The 14146-nt window shown below is 48.7% G+C and overlaps 1 protein-coding gene across 1 annotated transcript in view; it reads right to left on the bottom strand.

Annotated features, from left to right (window-relative positions):
• The window catches only part of ALOX5AP (arachidonate 5-lipoxygenase-activating protein), a 13473-nt gene extending 5535 nt beyond the window's left edge, over window positions 1-7938 (bottom strand). Inside the window, exons 1-3 of the mRNA XM_010005645.1 lie at window positions 7808-7938; window positions 3315-3414; window positions 2046-2116 (exon numbers count right to left, since the gene is read on the bottom strand). Of these exons, the coding sequence (XP_010003947.1) occupies window positions 2046-2116; window positions 3315-3414; window positions 7808-7877 (241 nt within the window). The 5' untranslated portion in view covers window positions 7878-7938. The remainder of the gene's footprint in view (window positions 1-2045; window positions 2117-3314; window positions 3415-7807) is intronic.
• Between the last annotated feature and the right edge of the window lie 6208 nt (window positions 7939-14146).

Genomic DNA, 14146 nt, shown 5'->3' with positions numbered 1-14146 from the left:
CAAGCAGCTGAATATGAGCCAGCAGTGTGCCCAGGTGGCCAAGAAAGCCAATGGCATCCTGGCCTGTATTAGAAACAGTGTGACCAGCAGAAGTAGAGAGGTGATTGTCCCCCTGTACTCAGCACTGGTGAGGCCACACCTGGAGTGTTGTGTCCAGTTTTGGGCACCTCAGTTCAATAAAGATTTCGAGGTGCTGGAGCGAGTACAGAGGAGGGCAATGAAGCTGGTGAAGGGCCTAGAGAATCAATCTTATGAAGAATGCTTGGAGGAGCTGGGAATGTTTAGTTTGAGGAAGAAGAAGCTGAGGGGAGACCTCATCAGTCTCTACAACTATCTGAAAGGTCATTGTAGAGGGGTTGGTGCTGGTCTCTTCTCACAGGTAATTAGTGACAGAACAAGAGGGAATGGCTTCAAGCTGCAACAGGGGAGGTTTGGACTTGACATTAGGAAATATTTTTCACAGAAGGAGTGATCAGATACTGGAATAGGCTGCTCAGGGAGGTGGTTGAGTCCCCATCCCTGGGTGTGTTTAAGGGTTGTTTGGATGTGGTGTTGGTGGATGTGGTTTAGGGGAGAACTTTGTGGAGTAGGGATGATGGTTGGACTCGGTGATCCCAAGGGTCTTTTCCAACCTGAATTGTTCTATGATTCTATCATGTGACTGGTGCTACATGGAGTAAGTGGGTGGCACTGATAAGCAACAGGCTCAAATAGGAAACCCTGACCACCCAGGAATCCTGGAAGTGATCATGGACTGGCCACAGGACCGAAATTTCACTGTCACCAGAGGAGGTGGCTCATGCTGAAGAGGCCCCATGGTATAATACATTACCTGACAAGGATAAACAATATTTACTGTTTTCTGATGGGTTCTGCTGTGTTGTAGGAAAGCATGGGAGGTGGAAGGGAAAGTCTTACATGACAAGTTGCAGAACCTGCTGAAGGCATTTTGCAGAGGTGAAAACCATCCAGCTGGCTTTACATACTGCTGAACGAGAAAAATGCCCAGTACTTTAGCTCTATACTGACTCATGGATGGTGGCAAATGCTCTGTGTAAGTGGCTACAGCAATGGAAGCAGAACACTGGCAGCACAGAGGTAAACCCACCTGGGCTGCTGTGTTATGACAAGACATGATGGCTCGGGTAAAGAACCTGGTTGCAAAAGAATGTCACATAGATGCTCACGTACCTAAGAGTGGTGTCACTGAAGAACATCAAAACAGTGAGCAGGTGGACCAGGCTGCTAGAATTGAAGTGGGTCAGGTGGATCTGGGCTGGGAACATAAGGGTGAGCTGTTTATAGCTCTGTGGGCCCAGACACACCAGGACAGTTAGGAAGGGGTGCAGCATACAGATGGGCTCGTGATCAAGGGGTGGACATGTCAAATGTGTACTGTAACCAAACAAGATAAGCAGCTAAAACCTTTTTGGCGTAGAAGGCAATGGCTGAAGTCTCAACATGGGGAAGCCTGACAGATTGATTATATCACAGTACCATAAGCCAGCCATGGCAAGCACCATGTGCTTACAATGGTGGAAGCAACTATTGGATGGCTGGAAACATACTCTGTGACCCATGCCACTGCCTGGAATGCTATCTTGGGCCTTGAAAAGCAAGTGTTATGGTGATACAGCACCCCTGAAAGTATTGAATCAAACAACAGAACTAATCTCTGAAGCAACCTCAGAAACACCTTGGCCAAGGAGCATGGCATTGACTGGGTGTATCACATCCCCTAGCATGCACTAGACACCAGGAGAAAATGCAATGCACTGTTAAAAACTATCCTGAGGGTGCTGGGACATTTAAGTATTGGGATGAACATTAGCAGAAGCCAATGGCTTAGTTAGCACTAGAAGATCTGCCAGTCAACCTGCTCCTACCCAATGAAAACCCCTGGGCACTGTGGAAGGAGATAAGATCCCTGTAATTCATATAAAAAGAACTTGGGAAAAAACAATCTAGGTTATTCCTTCCTGAGGAGAGGGGAAACCTATTTGTGGGATTGTTTTTGCTGAAGGACCTGGGTGCACGACAGTTACCTGGGCTGCAGAGGAGGCCAGCACACCAAAGCGTGGCCAGAAACGTAGGGTACGCGTGTCCACAGTTCTGGCTAGAAAGGAATTTATCAGAGAGAAATCAGAACATGGGGAAATAGGAAAAAAAATCAACATGTTTCATCAGCAAAGGATGGTGGAATGTGAATTTGGGCTGCACTAATGCTGCTGTGGGTGAGCATTTACTCCAGAGCAGTGGGAGGGCCCTGACCTGGCAGGGGCTGGCTGGCATGTCTGTGCTGCCTTACTCACAGGTCTGCTTCCCTGTTTCCTCACCTGGATAATGGTTGCCTTTGTCCTACCTGATGAGCATAACAAACCACCCAGTGCACATGCCTGGCACTTCTGAAATCCACTTTCCTCCTCTAACCTGTTTGATCATGGCATGTATATAATAGATACTGTGTGCTTTGTTAGATAGGAAAATACCAGTAATTAAGTCATATTAATCAAGCTATCGGCAGTGAAACTACATGAAACCCACAAAAGGAGAATCACACTGCAAATAAGAGTGTCTCACAAGCGTTACCATGTATCTTTGCAGGGGAACAGGAATGATTTCCAGCTGCATCCTTCAGGTGGGAATGCTTTCTGAGGGGGAAGCACTCTGCCCTTGGCAGAGGTTGCACACCTGTGAAGGACAGCACTTGGACATTCCACCCAGTGGATCATCAGTACTTCACGGGTAATAAAACATATTTTATGTGTTTTTCTTTTCTGGGTTAGAATTAATTTTCCCCTCTGCTCTCTCTGCAGGGTTGTCAAAGGCAAGAGGTACAGATGGGGCAGAGAAGCAGAGCTGTGTGCCAAGGGAGCTGCCAGGGATCAAGGGGTTTGTACAAGCTCTCCCACCAACCTGCTCCTCAGCAAGTCAGAGTCTCTCTGCAGGCTCTTTCCTTTTGAGCCACAGTGCCCTTGGGACACCAACTATGCTCATATCACTCTTCCAGCATTAGCTACTGCTGAGTGAACTGGTTCCCAAATGCAGGAACACAGTATTCATAAGGGCTGCAAGCCCAATACAAATACAGCACACGGTGTCCAGAAAGGAGCTGGGTTCACCAGCAAACATACTGGAGGACTATGGTTCTGAACACTGCCACAATGCACACAGCAAGGGATTGAGGACAATACTTTCATCTGAGGGCACTTGGAACCCACCTCTGGACCCAAAAGGGATCGGATTAAACCTTAATGAAGAGAGAAATTAACGCTGCTCTGCCCCCACCAGTTCCTCAGAGCTTGCCCACTCACTTGGCAATGTAGACTCGGTCGAAGGCGGAGGATCCCAGCCGCTGGAGCCCCTTGCCGTTGCAGTGTTTGCTTTCATGCTCCACTTTGCTAGCAAAAAAAGCTGTTAAAAAGACACAAAGTATTTGATCTCAGACGTAATTTGGAGATATTGCAGGAGCTGGGCTTTGTGGGCTCAACTCTGTTCTCATGAGCATCCAGGCTATACAGCAGGAAGGGACATGGGTGAGTGGAGGTGCAGGATGTGGCCAGTGTGCTTGCTCTGTCACCACAGTGTAACCAACCCTCTGTGCAAGGGCACAGTGTGATGCAACCTTGGACATCCCCGTGTGTTCATATGTGACTGGCACCAGCCTCTCACCTCAGAGCTCTGCTTCATCCCCATGCTGCACTTCTGGTAGCCCACATCTCTGCCTGCTGCAGAAGCACAGCCCAGACTTGGCCCTTATTGCTCCCAGTGGGAAAAAAGCTTTCTAGTCAGACCTGCGAAACCCAGTTCTCAGTCTCTAGTAGAGCAAAGAGACAAAGGAGGCTTTTCTCTTTTAGTGAAACCCGTTTGCCAAACCAGGGACATCCTGCAGGGCTGGTTCATTTTCCAGAAAGTGCAAATGAAGACCTGGCTGATCTCTGTGTGCCCATAGTGTGTAGCCTCCTTTTGAGAAACAGTTTTGTGTCAGGATGTTAGCTGCTGCAAAAATGCAGCACCTCAAGATAATGTATTACATACTTGACAAACACATTTTATCTGATGACACTAAACCAGAGACCATCAATCATGTATCTAATACACCCGACGGAGCCTTGATGGGCTACAAGCTGCAAGCTTTGTATTGTCATGCATCCCATCTCAGAGTACCCAAACTAATGTATGGTTTAGAATATTAGCCAAAGATATATATCAAAGATAACCCATCAGGAAAGATATTATTAGAACAATAGAAATATAACTTGATAAGCTGCAGGATTTCATCCCTGGAATCTGAAGACTGCTCTGGCTGGCTCCTAGAGGACCTGGCCCTGGAGGACCCAGAACAGGTACCAACCAGGGGCACAGGCTGAGAGCTCTAAGCATTTCCATCTGACCACCACCCCAGCCTTTGGCATGGGTTTATTAACCTGCCTACAGGGTCTAAGAGGATCTAGCTGAAGAGGACTAGGTTGAATGGCATTTTTTGTCCGGTGCAAAACTGCAACAATGGGCAGCCACTTCCTGCAGGTCTAGGATTGCATAGGCTCACTGGGATATGTATTATATGTTCTCCCTTCCTTTTAGCATGTGTGTGAAATCACTAGAAGATGCCACAGCTTCAGAGAAAGCCAAGAGGAAGATGTATGTATCTCCCTCTCTGCACCCCTTCATAGGTGCTGCCACTTCCCAAATGCCAACATGCTGCTGCAGAGAGGCTCCCTGATGCCAAGAGCCATCAGGCTGAGCACAGACATGTCCAATGTGACAGTGGTCATCAAGGACAAGAGCTTGGAAGTGACAGTCGTGGTGCACAGCCTCAGGGATCAGGGCTGGGCAGGCCTGAGAATTCTGGGTCTCCTGGGAAGGATCTGGCTGAAGAGCTCCAGGCTGTCTCTGATATGGTGTATGGATCCCTGGGCAAAGGACTGGTCAGTAGGGCAAAGGACAGAGATGGGGCTATCATGTACACCTGCACCGTGGGTAAGGAGCAGGCTTCATTATATCTAACTCGAGAAATATTGACGAGTGTTCAGGAGATGAATGTTTTCCTTCTGTAAACAGTGAGTGAAAGAGGAAAACAGAAGACAGGCACCTCAAGATGTCAATTCATCCCTCAGAGAGCTACTGGCATGAGAGAAAACAACCCATTAAAGCACTGATCTTTCTCCTTTGGCTCAAGAAAGAGCTTAGACAACCACCTCACATGAGGTGTCCAAAGCTTAGCTAGCAAAAATTCCTAGGTCAGTTACCTAAAATGTGCCACAATGGCTGTATTTCCTCAGGAACACATGGACCCCAAGGTAAGGGCAGTGAATTGAAGTGGAACCTGGCATCTCTCCATCATACAGAGAGGTAGAGACTCCTGCTTCAAGTGAGCCTTTCTCCCTGAATGTGGCTCCCCATGTTTGTGCCTCCTTAGCCCTGTCCACTTCACACACACAGCAGACTTACTACACCTTCCCAGAAGGGAGCCCAAGAGCCCAAGTTCTGGCTGCCTGAGGCTCGGCTGAGCTGGAGCTTGGCAAAGGACCAGAGCAGAGCTGACAGATCACATGCAGGGGTGGTTCTTGCTGCAGGTCTGTGCTCCCATCTCCTGCTAACCTGGCATCAGAGAAATGGGAGACTACAGAGAGAAGCAGCTTGCAACACCGTGCTCATATTTCATCTCTTCACTCTGAACTTCAAGGCAAGAGAATGGTTTCATAAGCCAGCATGAGATAAGTGATGTGCAGCAGGACTGGAGGTTGAATGGTTTAATTCAGCTCAGCTGCACCAGGAGATGGTGCCCTGAGGTTCCAGGGCTACACAGGCTGCCCCGAACCTGAACCATTGCAGTCCCAGTCTGCTCAAGTTAACATGTAAGAGTTCAGTCCGAGCCTGGTTGTTCCACGGGTTCGTGACAACAGAAACCACACACTGATGCTGCAACCCAGAGAGTGCTGGCAACCCTGCAGTTTGCCTCTTCTTGTCATTGACTTTGCTTCCTCCATCCTGATTTGCTCAGCAATGTCCACTGATTTTCCCTGAAAGCTGCTGGATTGCAACATCTCTTTGATGCAGGAACAGGACCAAAAGCTACATGTGTGACTCAGTAACATCCGGCTGTGTGAGTCGTTCTGTGGGATATGGAGATTCTCAACAGGAACAAGGTGACAGTAAGTGGAGGTCAGCACCACCTCCAGCTTCAGGAACAACAGCATTCACCCAAACTGTTTTCTAATCTTGCACAAGATGCAGAAGAGCATATAAGCCTAAATTTACATGGTACTGACTTCATGTACTTGAAGCCAGTCAGGTGCCTTGCTGGACCTGAGACATAGCAAGATTTCAGTAGAGCTGATATCCCTCGACAAGCATTTCTGTTGCCTTAATTACTGCATTCATTGCAGGACTGCATATAAGTCTGGTCTTTCTAGACAGAAAGCCTGGGAGGAGGAAATCAGATGATGCAAGGTCTGAAATCATGGCTTAGGGCTGTGTGCCGCTTGTGCTTGGCACACTGAGTCCCCTGCCAAGTGCCACACTTCCCACTTGCAGCAGTTGGGTCAATCATCTCACAGACAGATTTCCATGAGATGAAAGCGCTTGTCAGGCTGGAGGCAAATGCCCGAGTTTCAAAGTAAGAAGGAAAAAAACTGTATATAAAGTAATTTCATTAATAGCAAGAAATGTCTATTTGGCATGGTTTTTTAATAGCTGTATGTGCTCTGATCTGGATGTGCCCTATTCTGGTGATGTCACAGGCTGTGCATTTATCAGAAAACAGCACTGGGTTAAACGATGTGGCACTTAGTGCCTATGTTGAAACTCAACCAGCTTGCAGCTCTTTTTTTCCTCCCTGGCAGACAGGCTGATGCTGAGGCTCCCACCACTTCCCCTCTCTGCAGCAGCCCAAGAATAGCCCGTTTCCTAGCACTAAACACAGGGTTTGTGCTCAGTGAGAATCTCCCATTCAGACCAGGAAGGCTTCACAGAGGATTTCTAGTACTTGCACCAGCACCTCCATCCCTCTGCCAACTCTCCTTGGACCTGGGAGATCTCAGTGCAGCTGGGGCAAAACTCACTCCCTTCTCTGTATTCTGGGAAGAATTTCCTGCTAAAATTATTAAGTACATGTAAGAGATTATGATCAGATCTGTGCAAGAAACTTTTTGGTTTATTTAACAGATCCTGGAGAATAGTGGGGACTATAGAAGTCTGAGTAAGAGCTCTAACAGGAAAACTCCCTGTTGCAGGAAACATGCAGTGCTCTGGAACCACAGTTAATTGAGATTAGCTGGACTGAAGGACCTGTAGATGCAGGAGAGCAAGGGGAACTGCATGGCCACAGATAACCCAAACAGACTGCTCTGATGAGTCAGTGCAGCTTTGCCCCCTTCACTCAGCTCCATGCAAAGGTCTGGCCCATCGCAGACCCCAGGCCCGGCCCCTGCCCGGGGAGGCAGGGCTCTGGCTAGAGAGCAGCCATGGCTGTCCACATTAGGGACATTAGCCTGGAAAGGAGGTCTCAGCCATCAAATGAAATGCATATTGTCACAGGGTATCCCAACACATTAGTCCTTTCATTGGCTGACATGTATTACAAAATCACTCCAGAATATCACAGAGCAGGACCATGTGATTGCCAAGGCACTGCAGCAACAGCATGCAAAATTGTATGCTTAGAAGATAATTCCTAAAGTCATGTCTAAGTGCACACACACTTATAACCAGCGAGTATCTATCCAAAGATCAGATCAGCATACATCATCCTGAGCTTTTGCCAGTTCCCTTTTAGCCCTTAAATAAATGTTTATTTAAGTCTTACCATTCTGGACAACACTTATCAAGGTGACGATGGCGAGTAGGGCAATGCTTCCCAGGGTTTCCTGGTCCATTTTGTGAGGGGGCTGTCGTGTGGATGGTGCAGCCTCGGTGGCAGCTCAGCCGTGCAAGCACAGAAAAGAGGAAGTGAAGGACTTTCTTATCTTGAATCATAAAACACTTCCTACACAGGAGAGTGGCAGCACCCTGTGCTCGGGTGCTGTCAGAGCAACACAGCCCCAGGCTCACCCAAACATCATGTACAGATGAAGCCCAGGGAAACAAAAGACTGTATGTCTGGGATCTACCCAGATAATCAAACAACCTTTAGATATCAAGCATGTTGGAGCATTTGGCTAGTTGTGTGGGACAGCAGAAAGACTGAAAGAGATCAGCAAGCTATCATGCCACTGCTTACAAGTGCCTGGCCACCCCACAAGTAGCTTGGAGAAGAAGGAATGCTGGTGAGCCTCAGCAACACTGCGGCCCTGAGACATGTGCCCTCTCTGGTCACATCTCTATCAGCCTTGGCAGTGAGGAGACCCCAGGTCTCCAGGCCACAAGCAAAAGCTCCCATTCCATCTGGTATATTTGAGTGGGCAGTACACAAATGCTGTAAGCAGCATGGGTGGGCACAGAAATGTGTCTGTCATTACCAGGTATGGATCCTGCATCCATCCCCCTACAAATAACTCCCTGAAAGACAATGGCAGCTCAGCATTCAGCATTTTAGAGGCTCAGATTTCACAGTTAAATGCCAGTTTTAATAGTTGAAGCCCAACACAGCTGAACATAATTGCTGCACCACGTTCATGCCCTGGCTTCAACCTCATGATGGAGATGGCAGGGAGGGTAGGCCATGGTGTTGGACAGCTGCAGAAAGTCCCACAGCTTCTGTCAGAAACCATCCTCATCCAAAGTACACATCACTTGCCAACTGTAACCACTCTGCTCCCTTTTGCCCTTATTCTAATGGGGAAAAGCCTGAAGAAAAATTCTTACCTCTGAGTAGGAATTTAACACTTACAAAAATAAAATTTTCATTAGATAACTTTTGCCTCATCTGTCTGTCTGTCTGTCTGTCTGTACTCCACCACATGCTATCCCTAAGGTCCAAGTGCAGCCCAGCATCCAAACCATGGCCAGAAAACTCGTTACCTCTCTCTTGATGGGATTCAGCCTGGTAGGCAGGTGTAAAGCTCCAAAATCCATCTTGTTCAATGGGGACACATTTATCTACAATGGTGTTTTTATCTAGTCTCTCTATCATGCAAATTATTATCATTAGTACCACTAGATATGAAAAACTCTCTGGTACCTTGGATATAAGCAAATATATATATAAACACACAGGTTGAGAAGGAGGTGATTAACATTGTCAGTTGTGACCATCTGTTAACTTAATAGAAGAGGGCTGTCCAGGATACTTTCCTGGACACACAGACACAACTGTGTGAGCAGCAAGGCCACAAATAGTATCTAGGTTGAGATTTGCCCCTTTGTTAGGCCAAATGTTTTTATTAGGACTGAAGTTCTCTTTTCCCCCACAAAACGGCCTTTTCTTACTTGAGCATCAAAGTTTATGTTTTGTGGTCTACCCAGCACAGGATTATAGTTGGTATTTCAGGATGGTATTTAATGCTAAGCTTTAACTAATTTACTGAAAAGGAAAACTCATAACTTAAAATAAGTGTGGAATTAAGTCAAAAGAGGAATATTGTCCAAGCAGAGACCAGTGCTGTGACCAGGAAGAAAGGATTTGTGCGTGGACATGGGCAGGCAGGAGGAAGTTACTGATGGGAAAGGGCGAAGGAGACAACACAAGTTCTCAGGGCATCCACAGCAGAACGACTCCCACCCGCCTTCCCACAGCAGGCAGATTCTTCTCTTTCCTCTGTTCGTTTTACATGGGTGTAAACCTACCAGGCAGCTCAAGGCTTGTTTTTACTAGGGGCAGTAAAGGAAGATGAGCCTGCTCTGAGATCTCCTTCAACTTGCCACAGAAATGCACACCCTTCCCTACTTCTAAAGGCCTCCCAAAGGTGGCTTCAGTTTGGCAGGAGTCTCAAAGTGGGTAGGAATCAGGCTGCTAAGTTGCCATAATGCCAAAAAAACTACCTCAAAACCACCCCCACGTGCAGGCCAGGTTGCAAGGGCTGAGCTGCTGATGCCTTCGCTTTCTCCTCATCCTGCTCCTTGTCTTCCACCTCTTTCCTTTCCTGCCGCTCAGCACTCCTCTCCGCATCCTCAACCCTGCTTTGGTTTCCTGCTCTCTTCCTTCAGATTCCCACCTGTTCCCTGACCCCGCTTGGCATGGCAGGACCCCTGGTGGCACCAGCTCTTCCCTGGAAACCCAGCCCTTCACTTCCTCTTTCTGAGGCTTGCTCTAAGCTCGTCCCTCACGTATGTGTGGAGGAAAACAGGGCTTCACCCTCCTCCCTTCCAAAAAAAGCCAAACCACAACTCAGTGACATCATCTCCAGGGCTTGCTAAGTTGATTTCTTGGTGTGCAGGGAGAAACAAAACTTTGACAGTGAGGATCTGTTTGGTATGGCTGCTTTAAAATATGAACTGAAGGTTTTTCTGGGTTTTTTTAAGCACAACATCACTCTGAACGCTCTGCTTAAGGAAAAACAGAGGAAACCAGGAGTGTATGAAAGACACAAAAGAAGTCTCACCCCCTTAGAGCAGCAGAGCAACACTGTTGTAAATACAGTTGGACAGACTAGAAATCCCTTGCAGGGGGCAGGAGAGAAGGGGGAGTGATGGGGGTAAAATATTATCTTTTCATACCCCTTGGTGCTGGAATAGCTGCAGGATGGAAGGAGGTCCTGGCAATTTTTTAATTTTTTTTTTTTGCATATTGGGGAATTGTCTTGGCAAGGGAAGGCTAAGGTGGGGTCAAAATTACCCTGCAAACAGTTTCTGACACATCTACACATTAAACTGTTCCCTCTCCCTGAGACCTAGGCATCTGGGCAACTCTTGCCTCCTGGGATACATACAACATCACTGGCTGGGTCAGGCAAAGTTGGCACCACTGGAAAACCCTGTCCAGCTGAGAGAAAGGTGGGTGCAAGACACCTCCATCGTATCCCACTTGGCCATTTGAAATCAAGGGCTTTCTCAGATAGGAAAAACAACTAGAAGGGAGGGATGAACACCTTGGGGAACAGCACCCACACCCACTGCAACACACAGTGGTGGCTGGTGCTCCTCTGGCACAGGTAATTCTGCTCTTCAGCAGCTGCTGTCAGACCCCAGCCCTCCCACTGGCTGCATTGCCATTTGACATCCACATCTCCCTGTCTGAGGAAGATAACCTTGACACAGCGAGCCATGAAGCTCATGAAAATGTGCAAAGCCAGCCAGCTTTTCCAGTTGTGCTGCGAGGCTTCCCGCACATTAATCTCCTCCTCTGGAAATCTTGAACAAGTCAAAATAATCCACTCATACAATTGTTTTCATAGTGAAGAGGAAAGGACCGGGAACACAGATCTATAAATACCTTTGGGGATGTTCATCTCTCCTCTCATGCACTTTGCTCAGCACTTGGTTGCAAGGACTCCAATGGAAGTGTGGCTCCTAATAAAATAAAAGCTGCTTCTGTGAAGCTCCTCTGTAGAAAAGCAGGTGACACGCAGCCATCACGCTGTATCATAGAGGCAACAGGACACACAGAACACAGCCCCTTGGACTGGCTGGTTAACATTCACACTGTGCTTTGCAAACTTGAGGTGTCACCCCAAACATACAGTACAGAAGGACGGGGTGTGTGGCTGCCTGCTGTCACACCACTCTGCCTCAGCATTGTGTCCTTCCTAAAGCCTGACAAAACCCCAAGGGAGAGCATGAGCAGAGCTGGAAATGTGAAGTACAACGCAAAGAAAAAGGGCAACCCTGCAGGTTTTTTAGGTGCTGTCTTCGTTTTGTGTGGCCAAGGGAATGACACGGTGGGCGCAGGCAGAGAATTGCCTCACAAACCCCTCCTTCTCCACATTTCCCAAACTTCATCATTTTCATCACTGAAAACTCCATTTTGTCTGGATTCAGGTCAAAACTCATCCTTTGAAGACAGACCCTCTGGGCCTCTGGCGCAGCCTCCTCCTCACCCCCAGGTCTCACCCACCAATCTGCCCAATAACTTCTGCTTTATTGTACAAGCGCTTGGCCACTGACATCCCTGTGGCTGTGCTTTGTCCTCAGGTCCTCTTCTGCAGCACTCCTGCCTCTCCAGTGAGCAGCGTGTGCACCAGGGCTCGCCTTCCCCAGAGTGGTTGTTTGGGTTTATCTTTAATTACAAAACTCCAGTGGGCTGAGCCTGCAGCGTTGCTGCAAGGTCATGGCACTGCTCTGAATCTGATCCCCTCCACTGGGATGCTGGAAACCCACCTCTGACCTGGGCACATCTGCAGCTTGGGCATTTTGTCTGCCATTGGGAGACCAAGGAATTGAGCAGGGCTGCAGACAGCCTCTTCTGAGGCCTCTCAGAAAAGCTCCCCTGATTTCTCAGAAAACTATTGAGTAGTAGGGTTTGGGTGGTGTCCAACATGTGGCAGAGCCACCCTGTGGGGACTTCCTCTTGTCATCTCTCCCTCCCTTGTTCCCCAGGAAGCAGCTTCTTGGCAGCCATCGTGATACCATGTGGTGCCTGGTGGCCTCTGGAAGGCCCTGACAACCAACCACCCTGTCACGGGACGAAATTCACAGAAGGATTGAGGTTGGAAGTGACCTCTGAAAGTCATCTGGTCCAACCTCCACCTAGAGCCAGTTGCATATGACCATGTCTGGACAGCTTTTGAACTTATCCAAGGATGGAGATCCCACCACCTCTCTGGTCAGCTAGTGCTCTCACCGTGAAAAAGTGTTTCCTGTTGTTCCAGCTTGTGCCCATTGTCTCTGGTCCTGTCACTGGGCACCACTGACAGAGCCTGACCCCTTTGCACCCCCCCTCCAAGAGTTTACATACATGGATGAGATTCCCCTGAGCCTTTTCTTCTCTGGGTTGAACCGTCCCAGGTCTCTCAGCCTTTCCTCACAAGAGAGAGGTGGCAGCCCCTTCATCATCCTTGTGGTCCTTCACTGGACTCTCTCCAGTAAATCCATGTCTCTCTTGTGCTCAGAACCCCAGAACTGGACCAGCACTCCAGGTGTGACCTCACCAGTGCCAGAGGGTCATGTCCCTTGACAAGCTGGCAACACTTCTAACACAGCCCAGGGTACCACTCACCTTCTTTGCTGCAAGACACTGTCAAAGGCCTTACTGAAGGCCAGGTAGGCAATACCCACTGCTCTCCTCTCATCTACCAGGCCAATCACTTCACCATGGAAGTTATGGAGTCGGTCAAGTGTGACTTCCCATTGGTGAAACCATGCTGACTGAGGATTTGTTCCTCCTTGATGCACCTGGAGACAGTTTCCAGCATTAGCTGCTCCACGACCTTTCCAGGGTCTGGCCAGCCTGTAGTTTCCTAGGTCCTCCTTCTTGCCTTTCCTGAAGGTGGGGATGACGGGCTTTCCTCTAGTCCTTGGGTACTTTTCCCAGATGCCGTGATCAATCAAAGATGATCAGGACTGGCCTTGCAATGACATCTGCCAGCACTTGTGGGTACATCCCATCAGAACCCAAGGACTTACATATGTGCAGCTCACTTGAGTATTCCCTGACCTGATTCTCATTCCCCAAGGCTACATCTTTCTTGCTCCAGCTTTCCCCCAGTCTTTGGGCCCTGGGATTCCTGAAGGCAAATGACACTACATCAGCATGATTCGGTTTTCCTGCCTTATGTTAGCTGTTGTTACCACCTGATTACTTTTAAAGTGGCTGCGAATTGATAAAGAATTAATTTTATAGATTCGTTTTGTTGGGGTTTTGTTTAGAGCTGCAGTAAGGCTGCCCGGGCAGCCCTTTCCCTCCTGCTCCTCCGGGAGATGCTCCTTCTCCCCTGTCTCACTGCTTTCAGTTTCCACTTCCCATTAACTGCCAACCATTATCACAGGCCTTCGAACAGGGCGGGACGAACTTTGTCTGCTGTTCCCCAAGCCTCTGGTCACCACCAGTCCTTTTAGTACTGAAATGACGGGAAGAAAAGACGCTGGAGACTTTGGCTGTACCGGGTTGATGTTCATTTTGGTGTCCCTCGCCCTCGGCATCTCCTCACACCGCTTTTGCTGCCGGTCGCTCTGTCTCACAGAAGCCCCCGGGAGCCCTTGAGCCGTTCGGCGGGTGCGGGGGCAGGGCGGGCTGAGCGGGCGGGGCTGCCCCGGACCCCGCATCTCCGGATCCCGCATCCCCGGACCCTGCACCTCCGGGCGGCCCGAGGGTCAGCAGCATCTCGGCAGA

This window comes from Chaetura pelagica, unplaced genomic scaffold (assembly GCF_000747805.2).
Source record: "Chaetura pelagica isolate M959 unplaced genomic scaffold, ChaPel_1.0 scaffold269, whole genome shotgun sequence".
NCBI classification, from domain to species: domain Eukaryota; kingdom Metazoa; phylum Chordata; class Aves; order Apodiformes; family Apodidae; genus Chaetura; species Chaetura pelagica.
Note: the sequence above shows the minus strand (reverse complement) of the source record. Positions and strands in the feature narration are given on the sequence as shown.